Source organism: Trachypithecus francoisi, unplaced genomic scaffold, assembly GCF_009764315.1.
Source record: "Trachypithecus francoisi isolate TF-2019V2 unplaced genomic scaffold, Tfra_2.0 Lachesis_group2, whole genome shotgun sequence".
Classification (NCBI taxonomy): domain Eukaryota; kingdom Metazoa; phylum Chordata; class Mammalia; order Primates; family Cercopithecidae; genus Trachypithecus; species Trachypithecus francoisi.
In genome coordinates this window covers 92,247,895-92,274,128 of record NW_022681465.1, presented here as the reverse complement: position 1 = coordinate 92,274,128, position 26,234 = coordinate 92,247,895, and the positions used below count along the sequence as shown (strand labels likewise).

General features: G+C 41.0%; 2 protein-coding genes across 4 annotated transcripts in view; one reads left to right on the top strand and one right to left on the bottom strand.

Annotated features, from left to right (window-relative positions):
- Window positions 1–26,234, top strand: part of ELOVL7 (ELOVL fatty acid elongase 7) — a 112,538-nt gene that overhangs the window by 36,353 nt on the left and 49,951 nt on the right. Inside the window, exon 2 of one of the 3 annotated variants that reach the window (XM_033179646.1) lies at window positions 14,228–14,278. The exons of the other annotated variants lie outside the window; for them this stretch is intronic. The gene's annotated coding sequence lies outside the window, so the exon portion shown is untranslated. The remainder of the gene's footprint in view (window positions 1–14,227; window positions 14,279–26,234) is intronic. 3 annotated transcript variants of the gene reach the window in all.
- LOC117066064 (non-histone chromosomal protein HMG-17-like) lies at window positions 9,887–24,934 on the bottom strand. Its single transcript, XM_033181546.1, has 3 exons — window positions 24,881–24,934; window positions 10,901–11,396; window positions 9,887–10,605 (listed from the first exon to the last, which is right to left on the bottom strand). Exons 1-2 carry the CDS (start codon window positions 24,932–24,934, stop codon window positions 11,001–11,003), a joined length of 450 nt encoding a protein of 149 aa, XP_033037437.1. The 3' UTR covers window positions 9,887–10,605; window positions 10,901–11,000.

Sequence of the window (26,234 nt, the reverse complement as noted above, 5' to 3'; positions counted from 1 at the left end):
TTTTCAGCTGATTGTTTATTTTTCTATGAATCCCTATACATGGTTATTTCCCCTCCTCTTGAGATAATCTAAATATAAACCAGCCACTTGATATAAATGAAAAAAAAAAAAAACATACATCCATGAAGACAAAGGTTGATGGCCTTTGTGTGAGTTATACGGGCCCCAGTTTTTCAGTTTCTAATCTTTTATTCTTGGTATGTCATTATTTATTTATTTTTATTTTTACTTTTTCCATTTCCCCTTTCAGGAATATGTCATTATTTATTAGTCTAACAAAACGTAGTGGGAAAGAGGAAGGCGCCTGCTACTTATCAGAAAATAAGTCAGATGGACTACTTGAGAAAGACACTGAGGCCAATAAAGAGAAACACTTAGAATGCCCAGTATGCTAATGACTATACTGTCTTCTATACTATATATAGTACTATATATATATATATAGTATGTGCATATACACACACATACGATATACTATTTTTTCCTTCTAGGTATGAATGATCATAGTTCAAATGAATAAAATGCAGCTAATTCACAAAGTTTTTTTAAATAAAAAAGTACAACTGACCTTAATGAAAACGCATTCCTCAAGTTTTTGAGAACCAATCTCAGTGAAGAAAATCTTTTGAGAATATCAAATACAGCCTCTCAGTAAAGGGCAGAAGCACAAATAGAATACAGTTAGATAACAGAAAGCTGAGAGGTTGACCTTGTCATGTGAGTTATTTACAGATAAATATACCTTATTTACTTATTCTTCTAAGTTAAAATTGAAACTGACAAAATTGGGCCTTCTTACTGCCCAGTAGAGCTATGAGAATTTCTTTACTGATTGATGAATACCGTGGATATTTAGTCCTTGACTCACCTCTCCTGGGTCAGTACTGTACACAATACAAATTTGCTTAAGAAACCCTTCCACCCTATCCTACAAGAACTTACAAAATTCTAGGTGAGGTGAAACATATCTGCAAATGAAATGCAGTATAATGACTCCCAAATATAGAGGTATGTGCAGGAGTTAGAACCAAAATATTAATAAACTAGTGTGGTATGGATGTCCAATGAATCAGATCAGATGCCAGCCCTGAAAAACTGTCCCGCCTGTCCTAAAGCACAAGAGTGGAGTATCAGTACTGGTTACATATAATGTGCTGCAGGATTGCATATTTGTATATTTTAGTAATTATTGATTCCACTGAATAATCATGTATAGGTAATGGGCTAATCTATCTTCAGTTTTGAATAAAATAATGTTTCTAACATGAATTCTCTGTAGAAGCTTTTTTTTTTTTCTTTTGAGATGAAGTCTCTCTCTGTCATCCAGGCTGGAGTGCAGTGGCACGATCTCGGCTTACTGCAAGCTCTGCCTCCCAGGTTCAAGCCATTCTCCTGCCTCAGCCTCCCGAGTAGCTGGGACTACAGGCATCTGCCACCACACCCGGCCAGTTTTTCTTGTATTTTTTAGTAGAGACGGGGTTTCACCGTGTTAGCCAGAATGGTCTCGATCTCCTGACCTCGTGATCCGCCCGCCTTGGCTTCTTAAAGTGCTGGGATTACAGGCTGAGCCACCGCGCCCGGCCTTTGTAGACGCTTTTTAAACAGAAGTTTAGATAAGCAGTGGGCTTAGAAAAATCCACATGAGGCCGGGCGCGGTGGCTCAAGCCTGTAATCCCAGCACTTTGGGAGGCCGAGACGGGCGGATCATGAGGTCAGGAGATCGAGACCATCCTGGCTAACACGGTGAAACCCCGTCTCTACTAAAAAATACAAAAAACTACCGGGCGAGGTAGCGGGCGCCTGTAGTCCCAGCTATTCGGGAGGCTGAGGCAGGAGAATGGCGTAAACCCCGGAGGCGGAGTTTGCAGTGAGCTGAGATCCGGCCACTGCACTCCAGCCCGGGTGACAGAGCGAGACTCCGTCTCAAAAAAAAAAAGAAAAATCCACATGAAAAGCCTTTAATAAATGAATGAATTCACCATCTCCCTTTCCCTTCAGTATGAGATTCCAGTGTCCATGTCCACACCCATGAATGGGAAATGAAGGTGTGTGTTAAGTATTAAAATATAACAGGAGGAAGATCCTAGGGTACTGCCTTAAACTGGGCCAAACTGCTTCTTTTGTTCTTCTGCCCACAAATGTTTTCCTTCATGCTATAAGAAATGCTCCATTTTCTTAAGTACCTAAAACATTCAAAGATTCATTTGTGTTAACAAGCATTGTCTTAAAAAACAAAACCAGAAAATCATAATGCTGTGTTTCCCTAAGTGTGGTTGAAGGACCACCTAAATGAGATTGCCTGTGGGGGAGACCCTGGAAATATCTTTCACCAAGTACCTCAGGAAAGCCTAATGTACATTCAAGCTTCAGAATTAATGATGAAATTACTTTCTTTCCATTATGTAGCCAACATGTGTTGCAGTTTAATAAACTGACTTTTTGTTTGTTTGTTTGAGGATAGTTAGGCAGTTGTGTACTTGGGACATTTTTGGTGGATTTAAGGCCTTGATGGATTTAGGACAGAATGAGATCCCTGGGTGTACGGGATCTCCTTCAGTCTCCTTATAAAGTTATCTCCTAATAAAGTTATCTTGATGCCTCAGGAAAGGTGCTCTCCTTCCTTCTGTTGCGCCGATCATCTCTCCATTTCTCAAAACCAGAACTCCAGCTAAAACGTACTCACACAGTGGGCTAAGTCAGTGACTGTGGCTTATCTAGAAAACTACCTATTATGCTTTTGTTTCAGTGAAATACTTACTGTGAATTTCCAGCTGACTGAAATGCAAATATGCTTTAGAACCCTAGCTGGTTTAGGTTGAGTGCAGGTGCTGAAATAAGGACTTTATCTTGCGTGCCTGCTTTGCATTTGTGGCCAGTGGAACTTCACTTGAGGCTATGATTTCTCTATTTTCCTACTTTTTTCTGATTTCCTGTGAAATCAAAGCTTTCGCCTTAGGCATATCCATAAACACTCATGCAATTTCAGCTTCTCCTCTTCCACCAACTTTTCTTGGCCTTACAAATGTATTCAAGATGTTTTCGTCCTTGAAATAAATCTGTCCTTGTCTCTACTACCTTCTTTCTTCCTCCTATAAGTAAGTATCTTGAGTAACTGAATCATAGAAAGGGAGTGATCCCAGAAGTCGGTTGAGCTGAGTGTTGGATGCAACTCTTTCTTGAAAAATCCTTCAGAACTTCAGTCATCACAGCTAGACAAATTCTAGAAGTCCCTCCAGTTCAAACCTTCCTCTGGGATGAGTTTATATTTATCAAGACAAGCTACTTTCAATGCCTCCTCACTCCTTGGAGCCTAGGTTTGATTTCTGCCACCCAACTGTGTATTATACTGTAGAATTTTATAAATTATTAGCTAGTTTCATAATTCAGTAGGTTTTTTCTTCATATTCACTCAACACTGAAGAACTAGTGTTCTTCTTTAGATTCTTTGGCACTACCAATACCAGTTGTCATCCTTAACATTTTCTTTTTTTCGTTTTTAAACATTTTAAAATAGAGTTGACAGACATACACAGAAGTAGATTAACACCCATGTACTATCATCAGTCATTCTCAAAAATTGTCAACATTTCACCAGTCTCTTAATACTATTTTTTAAAGAAAAAAATCATTTTGTTCTCATAACATTTCCATCACCCTCCAGAATTCTCTTGTGCTGTGCTTTGTAATGAACCCCCCTCCATCCTCCAACCCCAGGCAACCTCTGACACGTTCTCTATCTTTATAGTTTAGCTTTCTCCAGAATTTCATAAATGAATTTTATAGTATGTATTCTTTGGAGTCTGGCGTATTTCACTTAACAGAAATACAGTTCAGATTCATCCATGTTGTATCAGTAGCCTTTTTCTTTTTATTGCTGTGTAGTAATTCATTGAATGGATATACCACTGTTTGTTTATCCATTTATTAGTCAAAGAAAATTTCAGTTTATTATTTTGGGTGACTATGAATAAAGTCACTGTAAACATTTATGTACAAGTTTTGGAATGAATATAAGTCTCTTGGGTTAATATTAAGGGTAAAGTTGCTGGGTCATATGCTAAGCATATGGGATTTTAATAAGAGTTGTGTTGATCAATTTAGGAGAATTGATAACAATATTAAGTTTTCCAAACCATGAACATGTTATCACTTACCATTTATTTAGGTTTTCTTTGATTTCTTTAATTTGATGTTTCTGCATAGATGTATAAGAATTTTTTTCTTATTCTTTGAGTTCATCAATTTAATCAGGATTTGTCTTGCTATTGATTGTTATGCATCAGATTTTCTTACAATTTTGTTTTCTCAGTCTGTCTATAGAGTCAGTAGGAAATTATTTTTTGTTGTGTATTTGAATATGTTACTTTTTCTTTTGTTGAATCCTGTACTTTAGAAAGACCAATTACCCTTGTTGATCATCTTTGCCCTCCTTTTTTTTTTACATATATATTGCTTTAACCTTTATCATTTTCATTTGAATGCTTCAGTTTTTCTTCTATACCTAGAAATCACTGCTTGACTCTGAATACTCTGTTTCTGGCTGTTTCTGATTTATTTTTTAGTGTGCTAATGATGCTTCGGTCCTCAATTGGTTTCATTGGTTCTACAGTCTCCCATTTCATTTTATTCTTTTATCATTTTATGAATACATGTTTTTAACTCAAAACACTTCTGGAGAATTTCCTTTTGTTCCTTTAGTTACCTTTTGTTGTTCTTGGTTCTTTTTTGTCTTCTGGGTCCTTTTTGCTTTGCTTTCTTTCCCCTTACAGTTTATTTGTAGTTTTCCAGTGATTTTTTTTTCATCAAATGAATATTACGGCACCTCTAGTCAGACCACATACTTGCTGTGATACAATTTGGGTGCTTTGCTGTCTCTTTCCCTCAGTATTTTTGAGCCAGTTTGTTTTTTCTCACTGAGCAATAGTTTGAGGGCTGATAACTTCAGTTCATAGTAATTCTTTCCTGTAGCCTGAGGACATGAAAAGTGAAGGAAAGAAGAATTCAGGAACCTGCGTTGTATTTTCACTTTTAAGTAGTTTTCAATATTCATACCAAGATTCATTCCACCTCATAGGTTGCATCCCATTCCCTTTAAGGCATTTTTATCTGTTCACTAGTATATGGAGTTTCCATAATCAGAATCAATCCTGTTGTTCCATTCACCACCTGGAGAAAAAAAAAAATTAGGATTGTTAGTCCATTTGCTTCTGCTCCAATGTGGGGTTGCTTGTGAGGATTCTCAGGCTCTTTTGCATCCCCAGTGCAGCTGGAGGAGGAGGCCATGTTGGGTTAGGAACCCTGCCATATCGTAGATGCCACTGTGCTCCCAACCCTTTCCTGGGCCACAGCGTTTTGCAATTTAGAATATTTGTATGTAGCCCTTCCTTATTTGGTTGCCTCTCTGAAATTTTGTGGGCAGTTTTTCTTTTGACCATTTATTTTTCTTTTTTCTGTATTTGCAGCTGCTACCAATACCAAAGTAGAAGCTCCCTTCTGCAGCTCTCTGACTTGCTTCTTTATGTTTGTCCCTGGATTCTCTTTCTATTTCCCCAACATGGGTGTTCCCTAAGGGGCCGTCTTCCTGTGAACATAAAGATGGCAGTTCACAAGCCAAGGAGAGAGACTGCAAACAGTTCCTTCAGCCCTCAGAAGGGACCGACCCTACCAACACTTTGGTTTTAGACTTCTAGCATCCAGAACTGTGAGACAATACATTTCTATTACTTTTTTTTTTCATCATTCTTTTTCTTTTTTTTGCAGTACTTGAAGCTCCTACCAGGCAGCTTCATTCTGCACCTTTCTGGCTGTTGCTGCTTTAAATTTGTCTCAGCTGCTCTTCCTGATTCCTAAACACCAGTGTCTCCTAAGTGCTACCCTTTGCCATGTCTCCTCCTATATTATTTCTCACAGAGATTTAGTCTGCTCCCACGACAATGATTGCTTCTCTTCATAGGTAACCCTGGCCTTAATCCTGGGCTCCGATTTTGGATTTTTCTTCAAGTTGAGTGAACATCTTCACTTTGGTGTATTAGTTTGCTACAACTGCTGTAATAAAGTGACATAAACTAGGTAGTTTAAGCAACAGATATTTATTACCTCATAGTTCTGAAGATGAGAAATCTGAAATCCAAGTGTTGGTAGGGTTGGTTCTCTCTGAGGGCTATGAGGAAAGGATCTGTTCAGGCCTCTCCCCTTGGCTTATAGGTGGGTGTTCTTCCTGTGTGCTTGTCTATGTCTGAATTTCCCCTTTTTATAAAGACTCCTGTCATAGTGGATTAGGGACCACGCAATGACCTCATTATAATTTGATGACTTCTGGAAAGACTCTTTCTCCAAATAAGGTCACATCCTGAAGAACTGGAGGTTAGGACTGTAACATGCAAATGTTGGTAAAACACAATTCAATCCGTAACACTTGGATATTTCCTCATACCACACATATTTCTTGCTACATGCCAGGCGTTGGTCTAGGCCCTGGGAACATGGAGGTGATGAGGCTCAGTCTCTTTCCTCTTCATGAGTAGAAAACATAAGAATAGATTTGCAATACTGTATACAGGAATGCTCTCATAGATGAGAGATTCTTTTGAGGATATCTTAGTGGCACACCTGGCCCTGACTGGCTGAATCAAGAATGACATCTCAGAGGAAGTGATGCTTATGCTGGATCCTTCCCAGTAGGATGCAATACTGTGTAATTGCTCTCCCTGCTTTTAAACCACACCCTTAGTTACCCAGCCCTGGATTCCACCACCCAGTCAATCTTTCCAAAGCACCACTTTGATTAAGACATTTCTCAGTTGAGAAACCTGTAATGACTCCTCATGGTCAACAGAACTAACTCTAAAGAAATTATTTAGCCTGGCTGACCTTTGGTTCCTCCAGAATCAGGTGCCACTGCTGTAATCTACCTTTCCTGTCTTGATCTTCCTGTTGTTTCCATCGTTAGCCCTGTATGTTGCCAAGTGTAGCAACAAACATTTTGGAAACACATCTGCAACTTTTCATAATCTCATGAAGCCAGGATTTTTGTTTTGTTTCCTACTGTATCATTGTCACCTAAAAAAGTATTTGGCCTATAACATATACTTCAGAATATTGGTTGAATAAGCAAATGAATTTTCTCTACTTGCAATGCAGGCCTCTCCTCTCTCTCAGCTGTGCACATTTTTGCCCTATTGAAATTTTATTCTCAAGGCTCAGCTCATATATCCTTTCCTCCATTACGCCTTTCTTCTAGGTCACGTGTGGATACAGATGTGACTCTTCATTCCTAAAGACTTTTGCAGTCAGTGTGAACTGTTTGCATGCCCCTGCATTCTGCTTTGCATTGTAGAAATCTGAGTAGGTACCTTTTCTCTGCCAGATTCAGTTGTTTGAATTTAGGAATCATATTTTAAAAATAATATTGTGTCTTGCTTAGCACTTCTTGCACAATAGTAGATGCTCAAAAGTTACTTTATGTTTGAAGAGAAAATGAATGAGAGGAGTATTTTGTATTTGTTTCAAAAAAAGTGAGGAAGAAGGCCTAAGAAATGGAGCATTTGGTCTGTCCCTCTTGCCTTCCCTTATTTTTCTGAGTTTACAACACTTTTAAATTCATTCAGCAGATATTTATTAAGCACCTGTTCTATTCAAGACTAGGACTATTCAAGTCCTAGCGCTTAAATTACAAACAAGAATTAAACTGCCTTTGGGGTACTTATCACTTCTTCTGATAGAGAGACTTCCCAGTTGGTCCCAGTGGTCACTATCATCTGTACAGTTTTTAGGATGCTTTTCTTTACTCACATTTATTCATCCCAGAGTCTAGACTCTTTGCACATGTTGAGGCTGCCTGAGAGTAGGGCCCTTGTCTTTATCCTCCCATTCCGCACTGCCTAGCACTGAGCTTATACTTGATGGTGACTTCAGTGGGTCCTTTATTTCACCTAAAGATTCTCTGACTCTTTTCTAAGTTTGCCTTGTCTCTGCAATTATAGAATGCTGAGTTAGGACCAGAGACTTAGGAAGGATACTGATTATTCAGCTTAGATTGAGAGGCCCTTTATTATCAATAAGAGTAAAAATAAGCACAATAAGTAACACAATGTTTAGCACTCGTGCTAAGGTTTTTACATGAATTGTATTTGCTAGTGGTTCCTGTTGCTATATCACTGGCTTCTAGGACTCCTTCATTTCTTACAAGTTATCATGTAAACTAGTTGAGGTTGGTGAGTAAACATCTAGTTTGTTTGCCTCTGCTCAAACTCAAGAGTCATGATTATACGGAAGAGCTTGTGCCAAACAGAAATGCAATCTGAATTACTTTGGTGGGTCATGCACATATGTTATCCTTTCTAGAGGCATTTAATTCTTAATAAATCCCTTTATGAAGGGAAAATGAGGAAGTGAAAATTGAGATGAAATAATGGAGTAGTAGGGAGTGGAAAGGATGGTAAAAATACTTGTTTGAGGTTCTGTTTGACATGGAAATGACTACTCTTAAACCTGATTGAAAGACAGGCCTGAGTTAATTCATATAGAAAATGTGGTAATATGTTCTATTATTGGGGGATGGGAAACATCTATTTTATTTAAATATGTTGTATACCTGTCAGAACAACATGAGTTCATGGAAGTGATAAAACAACAATTACAAGTAGTAGCCCAACCCTAGGCTCTCTGTGTTTATAGGTTTATAGTGTGTTATCTGTATCAAAGAGACAATGGCACAAGATACTTCTAAATAGCAGATATAAAATTCACTAACAAGTCTTATATGGTGTTGCAAAGTATGTTTATCAGGTATACTTAACATATTAACTTATTGATCATGCTTTGTTTAAACGAAAATCAAGATTAATTTAGCCTGAGCACCTATCAGAGGAAAGGTAGAGATCGCTTGGATAGGCTCAGGCTGTAAGCTTCAGTTTATATTTGAAAAGACACTGCAGGGTAATCTCTGTGTCACGGCTACAGGCAGCATTGTCTCTCAACCTTCCTTCTTCCATGTGAGCTAACCACTCTTCTTCCTTATTCTGGGATTCTCCTTCCTCCCTGAGGTCATGTGCTTCCACTTGTGACTTGCGGGGTTGGATGGGACGGTAAAATATAATGTAGATTAACAAAGAAATCACTGCAGTCCCAGTGTTTTGCTTTTTTTTGTTTGTTTGTTTTTGTTTTTTTTTTTCTTTTTTTTTTTTCAGTGCTTGGTTTAAATGTTGGCATGTGATGCAATTCTGGGAAGGAACATTTAAGGGCCTCTGGAGGAGCATTGAGAAGGATTTTGAAGCTCCTAAAAAGAAACACAGAGAAAATTCTCTTTCACTGCTCTAAATAAAGGTATATGAGAATGTGCTATTTGGAATGGTTGCTACTATCTTTTTCCGTAAAAACAACAAAAGAGAATTTTGCCAACTCAGGAGAACTCACCTATCTTTGGACTTCTTATACTATGAGAAAACATATCCTCTTACTGGTTAAGCCATTTTGAGTTTTCTGTTACTTGCAGATGAAAGCATCTTCCCTGATTCTGTAACATTGCCATTTGAAAAATAGAAAGTTAGGTGACTAGTATCTTTAACGTTTCTCCATCAGTTTTGGTTGCCTAAATTACAAGGCTTATGGTCTAATTTTCTGTAATTTACTAAGATATAAGATACAGTAGGTAGTGATTTTCTCTTTCACAGATACTTAAGAACTTTAAGCAATGGTCCCTGATATAAAATGTTAGTTTACATCCTGGATATGTGTGCTGATTCAAACATCTGTCCCCATATTTCACATCTCTCATGAGTTCTTTTGAAACCCCAGATTAATCTTTTCCAGCATTGATTGCAACTCCTATTCCTGCCATTCTTGACCCAGAAGCCTTATCATTCCTGAGTGACCTTTTTTTTTTTTCCCCAAGCCAAACTGTATCCAGCTTTATTAAAGATACTTTCCATAAACAATCATGGTATTTCAGGCAGGACATGGGCAGACAATTGTTAATAGTATACAACAACTTTCAAACTCCCTTCTTCAATGGACTACCAAAAATCAGAAAGCCACTATAAAACCCAGTGAAGTCTTCATCTGATGCTCTGAACAGGGAAAGTTTAGAGTGAGGGTTGACATTTCACATTTAGCATGTTGTTTAACAACTTTTCACAAGCCGACCCTGACTTTCAGGAAGTGAAATGAAAATGGCAGAATTTATCTGAAGATCCACAATCTAGAAATGAAACCACTGCTGTTTTGACAGGTGGCATCACTGGAAAGTCCAGATTGCCTGACACACTAGTAACCAATGACTAGGGGTCAGGTCCCAACAGATGTCTGGGCTTAAGGGAGTTAAGTCTGTGCTGAAAGATGGAAAGGGAGAAGAGGACATAAAAATAAATTTCTTTTTCCATACCACAAGGCTTTTGTGCCAAGGTGGCCATGTGTGTCAAAGTCAGGGACTCCCTCCTCCTGGGAACTTGGAGGAAGTCTCTCAAAACTGGAAGGGAAAGGTGTTTTCCCCACATCAATCCAGCTTTGAGACATTCTATATTAGTGACATATGCCCCTTCCCCCAAAAACAGCAATGAAGTGTTCTGTGTGCTAACAACATAGCTTAAAAAAAAGTAAAACAAAATTCTGGGCCGGGCATGGTGGCTCACGCCTGTAATCCCAGCACTTTGGGAGGCCGAGGCTGGCAGATCACAAGGTCAGGAGATCGAGACCACAGTGAAACCCCGTCTCTACTAAAAATACAAAAAATTAGCCGGGCGAGGTGGCGGGCGCCTGTAGTCCCAGCTACTCAGGAGGCTGAGGCAGGAGAATGGTGTGAACCCGGGAGGCGGAGCTTGCAGTGAGCGGAGATCGTGCCACTGCACTCCAGCCTGGGCGACAGAGCGAGACTCCGTCTCAAAACAACAACAACAACAACAACAAAACCCACAAAATTCTGCATTTTTATAAAACCTGATAAAAAATATTATTTCAAACTGTACAGTCACCAGAAGTACACAATTATCAAAAATGCACACACTTCACTTGGCATCTCCAGCACCTGCAGCTTTCTGTGCCTGGTCTGTTTTGGCATCTCCATTTTCTGCAGGGTTATTCCCCTCCTTGCCAGCATCAGCTTTTCCCTTTTTCCCTTTGGGTACCTTCTCTCCCTTCTTTGCAGGGGCCTTTTTAGGCTTGGGCTCTGGCTTTGGAGGAGCAGGTTTAGCAGACGACCTCACAGATCTTCTCTGTGGTTCGTCCTTCACCTTGGCTTTATCTCCTTTAGCATCCCCTTCAGCCTTTCTCTTGGGCGTGGTGGCGACGGGGGCGGGACTTAGGTGCTGGACGCGAGATGCAGCGTGCGCAGGTTTTGGTTGGTCCGGAGGTCGTTCTTGCCTCTTCTTCTTCACACTGCTTCGACCTTCTTTAACTGAATCCTTTGTCACGTATTTTATGCCTGTTGCTCATGTTGTCATGGGTGTTGTCATGTCTGAGAATGATTTATGAAGCTTTAAGAAAAGATTCTCAAACCTGGGCCATCAGAATTTTCTCAAACATTAACTGAATCCAAATCTCTCTCTGGGTGATTCTGGTTTTCAACCATGTTTAAAAACCACTTACATAAGGGATATAAAAGAAAAATTGTACTGACCCAATCCCATACCTAAAGTAAATGGTTTTAAATCTCACTTGACAAACTCACAAGTCTGTATTAGAGTCCTCCAGAGGGACAGAACCAATAGCATATATGTATATATATAAAAGAGAGTTTATTAGGGAGAATTGGCTCACAGGGCAAAGTCTCACAATAGGCCGTCTGCAAGCTGGAGAAAGAGAAGCTAGTAGTGTGACTCGGTTGAAGTTCAAAAGCCTCAAAACCAGGAAAGCCGACAGTGCAGCCCTCAGTCTGAGGTGAAAGACCTGAGAGCCCCTGAGAGGCCACTGGTACAAGTTCCCAGAGTCCAAAGGCCAGAGAGCCTGGAATCTGACATTCAAGGGCAGGAGGAGATGGAGCAAGCGTCCTGCAAGGGAAGAAAGAGTGAACAAACTCAGCAAGCTGCTTATCCTTCCTTCTGCCTGCTTTATTCTAGTTTGTTCATTTTTTTTTCTTTTTTTTTTTTTTTTTGAGACAGGATCTTGCTCTGTCACCCAGGCTAGAGTGCAGTGGCACGATCATGACCCACTGCAGCCTTGACCTCCCGTGCTCAAGCCATCCTCCTGCCTTAGCCTCCTGTGTAGCTGAAACCACAGGTGTGCGCCACCATGCCTGGCTAATTTTTTTATTTTTATTTTTGTAGAGATGGGGGCTTACTTTGTTACCCATGCTGGTCTTCAACTCCTGGGCTCAAGTGATCCCCTTGCCTTGGCCTCCCAAGTGCTGGGATTACGGATGTGAGCCACCACACCCAGTACTCTTTAGGGTTTTCTAGTTGTAAGACCCTATTGTCTACAGGGAGACACATTAACTTCTTCCTTTCTGATTTTGGATGCCTTTTTATTTCTTTTTTGCATAATTGCTGTGGCTAGATCCTCCAATACAGTCTGCCTTTCATATCTGTAGGGGATTGGTTACAGGACCCTATACCAAAATCTGAGATTGCTATAGTCCAGTCCAGGCACAGTGGCTCATGCCTATAATCTGAGTACTTCAGAAGGTCAAGGTGGGAGGATCACCTGAGCCCAGGAGTTTGAGACCAGCCCAGGCAACACAGTAAGACACCCATCTCTACAAAAAATAAAAAATTAGCCAGGCATTTTGGCATATGCCTGTAGTCCCAGCTACTCGGGAGGCTATAGTGGGAGAATTGCCTTAGCTCAGGAGATTAAGGCTGCAGTGAGTTGTGATCATGCCACTGCATTCTAGCCTCGGTGACAAAACGAGACCCTGTCTCCAAATAAATAAGTAAAACATTTTTTAAAAGTAGAATGCTTAATGGTATAGTACAGTTGACCTTCCATAACTGAGGATTCCACATCCACCAACAGTGGATTGAAAATATGTATAATTGGCCCTCTGATTCCATGGATGCAGAACCCATGAATATGGAGGGAAGACTACTATGTTGAATAGAAGCGAGGGCTCAACAAAGAGGTCATTCAAACACACAGTGAGATGGTTGCCACCCGCAAGCCAAGAGAAGAGACCTCAGAATGAGACCTTATCTTGCTGGCACCTTGATGGTGAAGTTCCAGCTTCTGGAACTGTGAGAAATAAATTTCTATTTTTTAAAATAAAAAACAAAAAAGGTGGTGAGAGTGGGCATCCTTGTCTTGATCTTAGAGGAAAAGCTTTCAACTCTTTACTGCTGAGTATTATGTTAGCTTTTTATATATGGCCTTTATTGTTTTGAGGTTTCTTCTAAACCGAATTCATTGAGTTTTTATTATAAAAGGAGGCTGAATTTTGTCAAATGCTCTTTATGCATCCATTGGAATGATTATGTGGTCTTTGTCTTCCATGTTATTAATGTGGTGTGTCACATTTATTGATCTGCATGTGTTGAACCATCCTTGTATCCTAGGGATAAATCCCACTTGATCATAGTGAATGATCTTTTTATGTGCTATTGAATTTCATTTGCTGATATTTTCTTGAGGATTTTTGCCTGTGTGGTCATCAAGGGTATTGGCCTGAAGTTTTCTTTTCTTGTAGTGTCCTTGTCTGACTTTGGTATCTGGGTAATGCTGACCTTATGAAATGAGTTCTGAAGTATTCCCTCCTCTTCAGTTTTTTTTGGAAGAGTTTGAGAAGAATCACTATTAGTTATTCTTTAAATGTTTGGTAGAATTTAACAGTGAAGTTATCAGGTCCTGGACTTTTATTTTATGGGAGGTTTTTGATTACTGACTTGATCTCCTTACCCACTATTGGTCTGTTTAGATTTTCTCCCGCTTCGTGATTCAATCCTGGAAGGTTATATGTTTCTAGGAGTGTATCCATTTATTCTGGGATATGTTGGTGTATCATTTTTCATAGCAGTTTTTATGATCCTTTGCATTTCTGTAGTATCAGTTGCAGTGTCTTTCATTTCCAATGTTATTTGTTAATACTCTTTTTTTCCTTTGTCCAGCTAAAGGTTTGTCAATTTTGTTGAGCTTTTTAGATAACCAGCTATTAGTTTTGTTATCTTTTTATTGTTTTTCTAGTCTTTATTTCATTTAGTTCGACTCTAATCTATATTATTTTCTTGCTTCTGCTGACTTTTTCTAGTTACTTGAAATGTAATGTTAATTATTTATTTGAAGTTTTTTTTCTTTTCTATTATAGGCATTTAAACTTCCCTCTTAGAACTGCTTTTGTGGCATCCCATAATTTTTGGTAAGTTGTGTTTTCATTTTCATTTGTCTCAATATTTTAAAATTTCCCTTTTGATTTCTTTTTTGACCATGAGTTGTTCAAGTGCATGTTGCTTACTTTCCATGTATTTGTGAATTTTCCACTTTTCCTCCTGTTACTGATTTGTAGTTTCACACCATTGTGATAAGAAAAGATGTTTGATATGATTTCAGTCTTCTTAAATTTGGTAACACTTGTTTTGTGGCTCAGTATATCATCTGTCATGGAGAATGTTCTGTGTACACTTAAGGAGAATGTGTATTTTGCTGCTGTTGGATAGAATGTTCAGCACCTGTCTGTTAGGTTCATTTAGTCTAATGCGTACTTCAAGTTCAGTGTTTCCTTATTTATTTTATGTCTTCATGATTTATGCAATATTGAATGTAGGACATTAAAGTCCCCTACTATTGTTGTATTGTAGTCTCGCTCTCCTTTCAGATCTATTAATCTTTGCATTATTTTTGGTGCTACTATGTTGGGTACATATATATTTATAATTGTTATATTCTCTTGATGAATTGACCCCTTTATCACCATATAATTATCTTTTGTGACGGTTTTTGACTTAAAGTCTATTTGGTCTGATATAAGAAAATAATTATTTTTTTACAGCTTTATTTTTATTTCAAACTTTTATTCCTTGGGGTGGTAGAAAACTATTTTCGTCAGCTTTCATCTCTAAGCACCTCCCCTCCGACCTCAGCAAGTTAAAAAAGCTTATGTAGTATCAAGGTAATTGGGAGGAGGAGCCCTTTAATCCTCCATGTTCTCTGTCTACATTGCCATCCTTTGAGATATTCAGGGTCCCATCAGGTCTTTGGCCACTTGTACTTGCAGATCCGAAGAGATATATGTTGTTTCTACTTTTATGACTCCTTCATTTTCTATGGCTCTTATGCAATACTTCCATAAGCCCAGAAAATCTGAAAGGTTTTTCAGTTAATTTAGAAACTTTATTTGCCAAGGTTGAGGACACATACCTGTGACACAGCCTCAGGAGGTCCTGACAACATGTGCCCATGGTGGTCTGGCACAGCTTAGTTTTATACATTTTAGGGAGACATGAGACATCAATCAGTGTATGCAAGAAGTACATTGGTTCGATGTGGAAAGGCGGGACAACTCAAAGCAAAGGCAGGAAGACTCGAAGCAGGGAGGGGGCTTGCAGGTCACAGATAGGTGAGAGACAAAGGATTGCTTGCATTCTTTTGCGTTTCTGGTTAACAAAAGAGGTAATCAGGAATGCATTTATCTCAGTGAGCAGAGGATAACTTTGAAAAGAATTGGGGGCACGTTTGCCCTAAGCAGTTCACAGCTGCTTTTTCACTTTAGTGATCATGGGGGCCCAAGATATTTTCCTTTCACACTTCCATGCCTATTGGGGGTGCTCAGAAGTCCTTATACTGCTCTTGCACCAGACTGGAGTAAAAGAAACTTTCAGTGGCTGCCTAAAGTCCAACTGGCCACCTGTCCCAGCTCTGCCTAGGCAATAGTGCCTGAGCTCTTCTGTTCTTGCCTCTCGTTTTCCTACCTGGCACTTCCTCAGGGCTTATTACCTTTCTCTCCGGGATCTGTACTAATTCCTTTCCTCGGACTCTCCTTCCCTCCAGCCTGAAGAATGCTTTTCTGTGCCAGGACGCATGGGCACCTCTTGTCTCTACCCTGTGTTCTGTATGACTAAGTGCCTACGCTTTTGTAACCCAAAAGCTACGATAAAACTTTCATTGCTTTCTGCTGTTCTCTTTTATTTCCAAGGCAGTGTTAACAACCTATTCAATGGAGAGAAATGGCAAAAAGAGAATGGAGGGTGATAAAATACCAAGGAGAAATGTGGGTTAATAAACATGAACCATCAAAACAAAACACAAAATCCTGTGTAGTAGGTGGAATGGACATGTATTTTTGCTTTTGTAATGTGTGTGTGTGTAGTATGTATATATTGTCGCATACACACATGCGTATATGTTACAATTAACACATTTGAAAAAATTGAGACTGTTCCACATTCTAGGTTTGCTTCCTTTTTTTTTTTTTTTTTTTTTTTTTTTTTTTTTTTGAGGCGGAGTCTCGCTCTGTCGCCCAGGCTGGAGCGCAGTGGCCGGATCTCAGCTCACTGCAAGCTCCGCCTCCCGGGTTTACGCCATTCTCCTGCCTCAGCCTCCGAGTAGCTGGGACTACAGGCGCCCGCCACGTCGCCCGGCTAGTTTTTGTATTTTTAGTAGAGACGGGGTTTCACCGTGTTCGCCAGGATGGTCTCGATCTCCTGACCTCGTGATCCGCCCGTCTCGGCCTCCCAAAGTGCTGGGATTACAGGCTTGAGCCACCGCGCCCGGCCGGTTTGCTTCCTTTTAATTGGAGTTATAATAAGTGATAATTCCAGCATATAAACTATTCTGCTGGAATATATACATCTAATGAGTGTTTCCTCAAAAATATCCACCTCAGCCTACTATATATCTTTTCCACTAATATTGCCATAGCCCCAAACATTTCCCAAGTTTTTTTGGAATTGTTCTTGTTTTATAAACCATGAGCTGAAAATGTCCGTAGTAAATTACTTTTTCATTAAACCCAGCTTTATTCCCCACCCTTTCCCACCTCATTGATAAAAATATAGCTCCACTTGCTCCATTTGCCTCTAAACCAACCTTAACTTTTGATTAGTTATGAACTTGTTGTATAGAAGCAGTAAGCCAAAATTTTTCCTCCTTTAAAACCATTTAAATGAAATTCCGAAAAACTCTGAAGTTGATTTTTAAAGAAAAGCTCAAAAATTGTTTTAATGACTGTATCACTGACACAAATGTATAATTGCCAAAGTGATTACTCTGAAGCAAGCTTTTATTTGAATGAATACATGTTGGTAGCTTCCTTTAGAACAATAGTTCTCAACTTGGGAGGATTTTGCCCCACAGGGGACGTTTGTCAATGTCTGGAAATGTTTTTGATCGTCTCAACTGGGTAGGACTTGTTCCTGGCACTTGTGGATGGAAGCCAGGACTACAATAATCAGGACGCTTCCCCACAACTAAGAATTGTCTGCCCCCAAATATCAATACTATCGAGGTTGAGACATCCTGCTTTATTTATTTATTTATTTATTTTTTATTATACTTTAAGTTCTAGGGTACATGTGCATAACGTTTATATCATGTATAACTCCCCAATGCAATCCCTCCCTCCTCCCCCCTCCCCCTGATAGGCCCCAGTGTGTGATGTTCCCCTTCCCGAGTCCAAGTGATCTCATTGTTCAGTTCCCACCTATGAGTGAGAACATGCGGTGTTTGGTTTTCTCTTCTTGTGATAGTTTGCTAAGAATGATGGTTTCCAGCTGCATCCATGTCCCTACAAAGGACGCAAACTCATCCTTTTTGATGGCTGCATAGTATTCCATGGTGTATATGTGCCACATTTTCTTAATCCAGTCTGTCACAGATGGACATTTGGGTTGATTCCAAGTCTTTGCTATTGTGAATAGTGCCGCAATAAACATACGTGTGCATGTGTCTTTGTAGTAGAGTAATTTATAATCCTTTGGGTATATACCCAGTAGTGGGATGGCTGGGTCATATGGTACATCTAGTTCTAGATCCTTGAGGAATCGCCATACTGTTTTCCATAATGGTTGAACTAGTTTACAATCCCACCAAGAGTGTAAAAGTGTTCCTATTTCTCTACATCCTCTCCAACATCTATTGTTTCCTGACTTCTTAATGATTGCCATTCTAACTGGTGTGAGATGGTATCTCATTGTGGTTTTGATTTGCATTTCTCTGATGGCGAGTGATGACAAGCATTTTTTCATGTGTCTGTTGGCTGTATGGATGTCTTCTTTTGAGAAATGTCTGTTCATATCCTTTGCCCACTTTTTGATGGGGTTGTTTGTTTTTTCTTGTAAATTTGTTTGAGTTCTTTGTAGATTCTGGATATTGGCCCTTTGTCAGATGAGTAGGTTGCAAAAATGTTCTCCCATTCTGTAGGTTGCCTGTTCACTCTGATGGTAGTTTCTTTTGCTGTGCAGAAGCTCTTTAGTTTAATTAGATCCCATTTGTCAATTTGGCTTTTGCTGCCGTTGCTTTTGGTGTTTTAGACATGAAGTCCTTGCCCATGCCTATGTCCTGAATGGTACTACCTAGATTTTCTTCTAGGGTTTTTATGGTGTTAGGTCTAACATTTAAGTCTCTAATCCATCTTGAATTAATTTTCGTATAAGGGGTAAGGAAAGGATCCAGTTTCAGCTTTCTACTTATGGCTAGCCAATTTTCCCAGCACCATTTATTAAATAGGGAATCCTTTCCCCATTTCTTGTTTGTCAGGTTTGTCAAAGATCAGATGGCTGTAGATGTGGGTATTATTTCTGAAGACTCTGTTCTGTTCCATTGGTCTATTTCTCTGTTGTGGTACCAGTACCATGCTGTTTTGGTTACTGTAGCCTTGTAGTATAGTTTGAAGTCAGGTAGCGTGACGCCTCCAGCTTTGTCCTTTTGACCTAAGATTGTCTTGGCAATGCGGGCTCTTTTTTGGTTCCATATGAACTTTAAAGCAGTTTTTTGCAATTCTGTGAAGAAAGTCATTGGTAGCTTGATGGGGATGGCATTGAATCTATAAATTACTTTGGGTGGTATGGCCGTATTCACGATATTGATTCTTCCTATCCATAAGCATGGTATGTTCTTCCATTTGTTTGTGTCCTCTTTGATTTCACTGAGCAGTGGTTTGTAGTTCTCCTTGAAGAGGTCCTTTACATCCCTTGTAAGCTGGATTCCTAGGTATTTTATTCTCTTTGAAGCAATTGTGAATGGAAGTTGATTCCTGATTTGGCTCTCTGCTTGTCTGTTACTGGTGTATAAGAATGCTTGTGATTTTTGCACATTAATTTTGTATCCTGAGACTTTGCTGAAGTTGCTTATCAGCTTAAGGAGATTTTGGGCTGAGACAATGGGGTTTTCTAAATATACAATCATGTCATCTGCAAACAGGGACAATTTGACTTCTTCTTTTCCTAACTGGATACCCTTGATTTCTTTCTCTTGCCTGATTGCCCTAGCCAGAACTTCCAACACTATGTTGAATAGGAGTGGTGAGAGAGGGCATCCCTGTCTTGTGCCAGTTGTCAAAGGGAATTTTTCCAGTTTTTGCCCATTCAGTATGATATTAGCTGTGGGTTTGTCGTAAATAGCTCTTATTATTTTGAGGTACGTTCCATCAATACCGAATTTATTGAGCGTTTTTAGCATAAAGGGCTGTTGAATTTTGTCAAAAGCCTTTTTGCATCTATTGAGATAATCATGTGGTTCTTGTCTTTGGTTCTGTTTCTATGCTGGATTACGTTTATTGATTTGCGAATGTTGAACCAGCCTTGCATCCCAGGGATGAAGCCCACTTGATCATGGTGGATAAGCTTTTTGATGTGTTGCTTAATCCGGTTTGCCAGTATTTTATTGAGAATTTTTGCATCGATGTTCATCAGGGATATTGGTCTAAAATTCTCTTTTTTTGTTGGTCTCTGCCAGGCTTTGGTATCAGGATGATGTTGGCCTCATAAAATGAGTTAGGGAGGATTCCCTCTTTTTCTATTGATTGGAATAGTTTCAGAAGGAATGGTACCATCTCCTCCTTGTACCTCTGGTAGAATTCAGCTGTGAATCCATCTGGTCCTGGACTTTTTTTCGTGGGTAGGCTATAATTGTTGCCTCAATTTCAGAGCCTGTTATTGGTCTATTCAGGGATTCACTTCTTCTGGTTCAGTCTTGGGAGAGTGTAAGTGTCCAGGAAATTATCCATTTCTTCTAGATTTTCTAGTTGATTTGCATAGAGGCATTTATAGTATTCTCTGATGGTTGTTTGTATTTCTGTGGGGTCGGTGGTGATATCCCCTTTATCATTTTTTATTGCGTCTATTTGATTCCTCTCTCTTTTCTTCTTTATTAGTCTTGCTAGCGGTCTGTCATTTTGTTGATTTTTTCAAAAAACCAACTCCTGGATTCATTGATTTTTTGGAGGGTTTTTTGTGACTCTATCTCCTTCAGTTCTGCTCTGATCTTAGTTATTTCTTGCCTTCTGCTAGCTTTTGAATGTGTTTGCTCTTGCCTCTCTAGTTCTTTTCATTGTGATGTTAGAGTGTCAATTTTAGATCTTCCTGCTTTCTCTTGTGGGCATTTAGTGCTATAAATTTCCCTCTACACACTGCTTTAAATGTGTCCCAGAGATTCTGGTATGTTGTATCTTTGTTCTCATTGGTTTCAAAGAACATCTTTATTCTGCTTTCATTTCGTTATGTATCCAGTAGTCATGCAGGAGCAGGTTGTTCAGTTTCCATGTAGTTGAGCAGTTTTGATTGAGTTTCTTAGTCCTGAGTCTAGTTTGATTGCACTGTGGTCTGAGAGACAGTTTGTTATAATTTCTGTTCTTGTACATTTGCTGAGGAGTGCTTTACTTCCAATTATGTGGTCAATTTTTGAATAAGTGCGATGTGGTGCTGAGAAGAATGTATATTGTGTTGATTTGGGGTGGAGAGTTCTATAGATGTCTATTAGGTCCGCTTGGTGCAGAGATGAGTTCAATTCCTGGATACCCTTGTTAACTTTCTGTCTCGTTGATCTGTCTAATGTTGACAGTGGAGTGTTGAAATCTCCCATTATTATTGTATGGGAGTCTAAGTCTCTTGTAGGTCTCTAAGGACTTGCTTTATGAATCTGGGTGCTCCTGTATTGGGTGCATATATATTTGGGATAGTTAGCTCTTCCTGATGAATTGATCCCTTTACCATTATGTAATGGCCTTCTTTGTCTCTTTTGATCTTTGATGGTTTAAAGTCTGTTTTATCAGAGACTAGGATTGCAACCCCGCTTTTTTTGTTCTCCATTTGCTTGGTAGATCTTCCTCCATCCCTTTATTGAGCCTATGTATGTCTCTGCATGTGAGATGGGTCTCCTGAATACAGCAGACTGATGGGTCTTGACTCTTTATCCAGTTTGCCAGTCTGTGTCTTTTAATTGGAGCATTTAGTCCATTTACATTTAAGGTTAATATTGTTTTTTTTTTTTGTTTTGTTTTTGTTTTTGAGACGGAGTCTCGCTCTGTCGCCCAGGCTGGAGTGCAGTGGCCGGATCTCAGCTCACTGCAAGCTCCACCTCCCGGGTTCACGCTATTCTCCTGCCTCAGCCTCCCGAGTAGCTGGGACTACAGGCGCCCGCCATGTCGCCCGGCTAGTTTTTTGGTATTTTTTAGTAGAGACGGGGTTTCACCGTGTTAGCCAGGATGGTCTCGATCTCCTGACCTCGTGATCCGCCCGTCTCGGCCTCCCAAAGTGCTGGGATTACAGGCTTGAGCCACCGCGCCCGGCCAAGGTTAATATTGTTATGTGTGAACTTGATCCTGTCATTATGATATTAACTGGTTATTTTGCTCATTAGTTGATGCAGTTTCTTCCTAGCCTTGATGGTCTTTACATTTTGGCATGTTTTTGCAATGGCTGGTACCAGTTGTTCCTTTCCATGTTTAGGGCTTCCTTCAGGGTCTCTTGTAAGGCAGGCCTGGTGGTGACAAAATCTCTAAGCATTTGCTTATCTGTAAAGGATTTTATTTCTCCTTCACTGATGAAACTTAGTTTGGCTGGATATGAAATTCTGGGTTGAAAATTCTTTTCTTTAAGAACGTTGAATATTGGCCCCCACTCTCTTCTGGCTTGTAGAGTTTCTGCCGAGAGATCTGCTGTTAGTCTGATGGGCTTCCCTTTGTGGGTAATCCGACCTTTCTCTCTGGCTGCCCTTAAGATTTTTTCCTTCATTTCAACTTTGGTGAATCTGGCAATTATGTGTCTTGGAGTTGCTCTTCTGGAGGAGTATCTTTGTGACGTTCTCTGTATTTCCTGAATTTGAATGTTGGCCTGCCCTACTAGGTTGGGGAAGTTCTCCTGGATGATATCCTGAAGAGTGTTTTCCAACTTGGTTCCATTTTCCCCCTGACTTTCAGGCACCCCAATCAGACGTAGATTTGGTCTTTTTACATAATCCCATACTTCTTGCAGGCTTTGTTCATTTCTTTTTCTTCTTTTTTCTTTTGGTTTCTCTTCTCGCTTCATTTCATTCATTTGATCCTCAATCGCTGATACTCTTTCTTCCAGTTGATCGAGTCGGTTACTGAAGCTTGTGCATTCGTCACGTATTTCTCGTGTCATGGTTTTCATCTCTGTCATTTCGTTTATGATCTTCTCTGCATTAATTAGTCTAGCTGTCAATTCTTCCACTCTTTTTTCAAGATTTTTAGTTTCTTTGCGCTGGGTACGTAATTCCTCCTTTAGCTCTGAGAAGTTTGATGGGCTGAAGCCTTCTTCTCTCATCTCGTCAAAGTCATTCTCTGACCAGCTTTGATCCGTTGCTGGCGATGGGCTGCGCTCCTTTGCAGGGGGAGATGCGCTCTTATTTTTTGAATTTCCAGCTTTTCTGCCCTGCTTCTTCCCCATCTTTGTGGTTTTATCTGTCTCTTGGTCTTTGATGACGGTGACGTACTGATGGGGTTTTGGTGTAGGTGTCCTTCCTGTTTGATAGTTTTCCGTCTGACAGTCAGAAGGACTGTCTGTTGGTCTGTTGGAGATTGCTTGAGGTCCACTCCAGACCCTGTTTGCCTGGGTATCAGCAGCAGAGGTTGCCGAAGATAGAATATTGCTGAACAGCGAGTGTACCTGTCTGATTCTTTCTTTGGAAGTTTCCTCTCAGGGGTGACTCCACCCTGTGAGGTGTGGGGTGTCAGACTGCCCCTAGTGGGGGATGTCTCCCATCTAGGCTACTCAGGGGTCAGGGACCCACCTGAGCAGGCAGTCTGGGCTCTCCCCAAAGCTGTCAGACAGAGTTGTTCGCCTCTGCACCGGCCCCCCGCTGCTTTCCCTATTGGACCTCAGCTGTGGGCTGTCCCCAGAGGTGGAGTCTACAGAGACAGGCAGGTTTCCTTGAGCTGCTGTGAGCTCCACCCAGTTCGAGCTTCCCAGCGGCTTTGTTTACCTACTTAAGCCTCAGCAATGGCGGGCGCCCCTCCCCCAGCCTCGCTGCTACCTTGCGGATAGATCGCCGCAGACTGCTGTGTTAGCAGTGAGGGAGGCTCCGTGGGCGTGGGACCCTCCCGGCCAGGTGTGCAAATATTCTCCTGGTGTGCCTGTTTCCTTTAAGCGCAGTATTGGGGTGGGAGTTACCCATTTTCCAGGTGTTATGTGTCTCAGTTCCCCTGGCTAGGAAAACGGATTTCCTTCCCCCTTGAGCTTCCAGGTGAGGCGATGCCTCGCCCTGCTTCAGCTCACGCTGGTCAGGCTGCAGCAGCTGAGCAGCACCGATTGTCCGGCACTCCCTAGAGAGATGACCCCAGTACCTCAGTTGAAAATGCAGAAATCACCGGTCTTCTGTGTCGCTCGCGCTGGGAGTTGGAGACTGGAGCTGTTCCTATTCGGCCATCTTGCTCCGCCCGAAATCCTGCTTTAAACAAATAATTACTTTATAGTCATCCCTCATGTTTTGATATACCTCAGAACTTCTGGTCACTTTCCTTCAGCCTCACGGCCTCTTTGAGATTTTGTTTCTGCTAAAGTATAAAGGGTAGGGACAAGACTGGGGAACCAGTTCCACTGAGAAAACAGATGAGGAAGGGAATACTAGGAAATGTGTAGAGTAGTATCTAGGTGGAAGTTTCCCTAGCAACCTTTGAATGCTTACTAAGAAGTTTATTTCTTATCTCAGGGATTTTTCCTGCCTAAGATGGTGGGAGTAGAAACTTGGGGCCTCTGATTTTCTAGGGTCATAACCCAGAGAGAGACTGTCTGTGCGATACTGTTACCGCACATGGGTCTTTGTTCTTAGAGCTCCCAAGGTAGTGGCGAGTGCTCCCAAGATGGCAGCAAGCCTTTTGTTCTCTGACCTGGGGTTCTTGGCCTCACGAATTCCAAGGAATGGCACCTTGGGCCATGCGGTGAGCGTTATAGCTCTTTTAGAAGTCATGAGTCACAGAAGAGAACCGTGGAACCTAGCAACTAATGTTCAGCTTGGTTAGGATGAACCTGGGCACTTAACGGTGCAGGAACAATGGCAAGCCTTTAGCCCGATGGGGAGTGGCAATGGGCGTCTCACTGGATCAGAAGCACAGCCGACACCCTGCGGGATCCGTAGGGGTGGAAGTCAGCAGCCAGTCCGCAGTGTCAGCGTTCAGCAGTGGTGGATGGCGAGCGAAAGCTCAGCTCAAGCTGGAACAAACACAGACCAGAAGAGAGTGCAGTTGCAAGATTTAATAGAGTGAAAACAGAGCTCCCATACAATGGGAGGGGACCCAAAGGGGTTGCCGCTCCCAGCTCCAGTGCCTGGGTTTATATCCCGATCATTGTCCCTCCTCCTGTGCTCTCAGGCGATATATGATTTGACTGTTTCTTTACCTCCTGCTTTTAGCCTAATTTGTATTTTAGTGAGCCCTCTTTACTACCTGATTGGTCGGGTGTGAGCTGAGTTATAAGCCCCATGTTTAAAGGTAGGTGTGGTCACCTTCCCCAGCTAGGCTTAGGAATTCTTAATTGGCCCAGGAAATCCAGCTAGTCCTGTCTCTCAATACCTTCCTCTCGGAGAGGCTTTCACCACCTTGTGGGCTGTGATCCCACTGCCCCATTCTGACTCACATCTGGACTTCCCTGTCCCTATCTAATCAGTCACACTTAGCTGCTTTTGCCTTTTTATTCTCCACACTGCTCTTGCTCAACAGTTTCTGCATTTGAAGGCATGTTCTGATCCGTTCTTTATTAAGCGTTTGTTATTTCTGCGGAATAGCTTGATTTGCCCTGTACCCTTCTCCTCCCTTACTGTGTGCAAGGGTAAAGTTTCAAATACCCCATCCCCCATATGAGGCCAGACATAGCTTTCCATAGGAAGGTTAGCTGTTTGGTTTTTACCTGTAGTCCGTAGTTCCACCACAGAGTTCCATCCCTATGTTGGTACCTTCCTGCAATTCATTTCAGAGTGTGGTCCCTTGAGCAGCATCTGTGGCTAGCCAGTTTTATTCTTCCAGGTTTGTCCCTGATATCTGATTCCCAAAGCAGAGATCAGTGGGGAGGCCAGATCCTCCCAAACTTCAAAAGAGAAAGAGAAAACCATATGGCTGTGTTCCTGGATTAAAAGCATGCCCTAGAAAATCATGTGCTGGTTCTACCACTCCTTTCCCTCAGGCACAGTGTCTTCCAATGTCTGTTGCAGAATTAGAATAAATCTATACATTTGAAAGTTCACCTGGAAATGGTTGGCCATGATTTCTGGGCTCTTGTCTGGTACTTCCCACTGCAAGCACCTCTGAGGTCCCATCCTCATCTGAGTGAATTCCAGCAAGATGCTCTCCCAGAGTTCTGCCTTCTGATCACTGTTGAAATAGACCTGAGCAAAAAGGACAAAGTGACGAGGGGCCCAAGCACACTGTGTATGTTCTGGTATTAGGTCTACATCATGCTAACGTAGGCAGCTTGTGGCTCTGAGTAGTCTCTAGGTAGGTTGTCCTATGGGAAGGGATTTCTGCTCTACAAAGAAGGCACATTTCTCACGTTTGAACCTGACGTCTTTAATTTGGGCCTAAAGAGGCAAATTAAGTCACTTCTTTACCAAATGACTGAGTTGTCATGTGATACTATCAAAATCAAGGAGCAGTATTCATGGAGCAGTTGCAGGCGAGGGGAATGAAACACCAGCACCAGGACTCGAGAGTGAGCTCCTGTTTACTCTACTCCTGCCACACATTTTTCAGGCCTTTGGAGGCAGGCTGAGCTCTGTCTGTGAGCCTTAGCTATTTCTCTGAAGTACCTCTCTTGTTTCTTCCACCCTTAGTGGAGGGGTGGTGATTTTTCTACTGCCTTATAATCTAACATAGCCCCAAATTCTGGGCCACTGCTTGCTTGTGATTACCTTCCTCTCAACCTCTCAGTGTC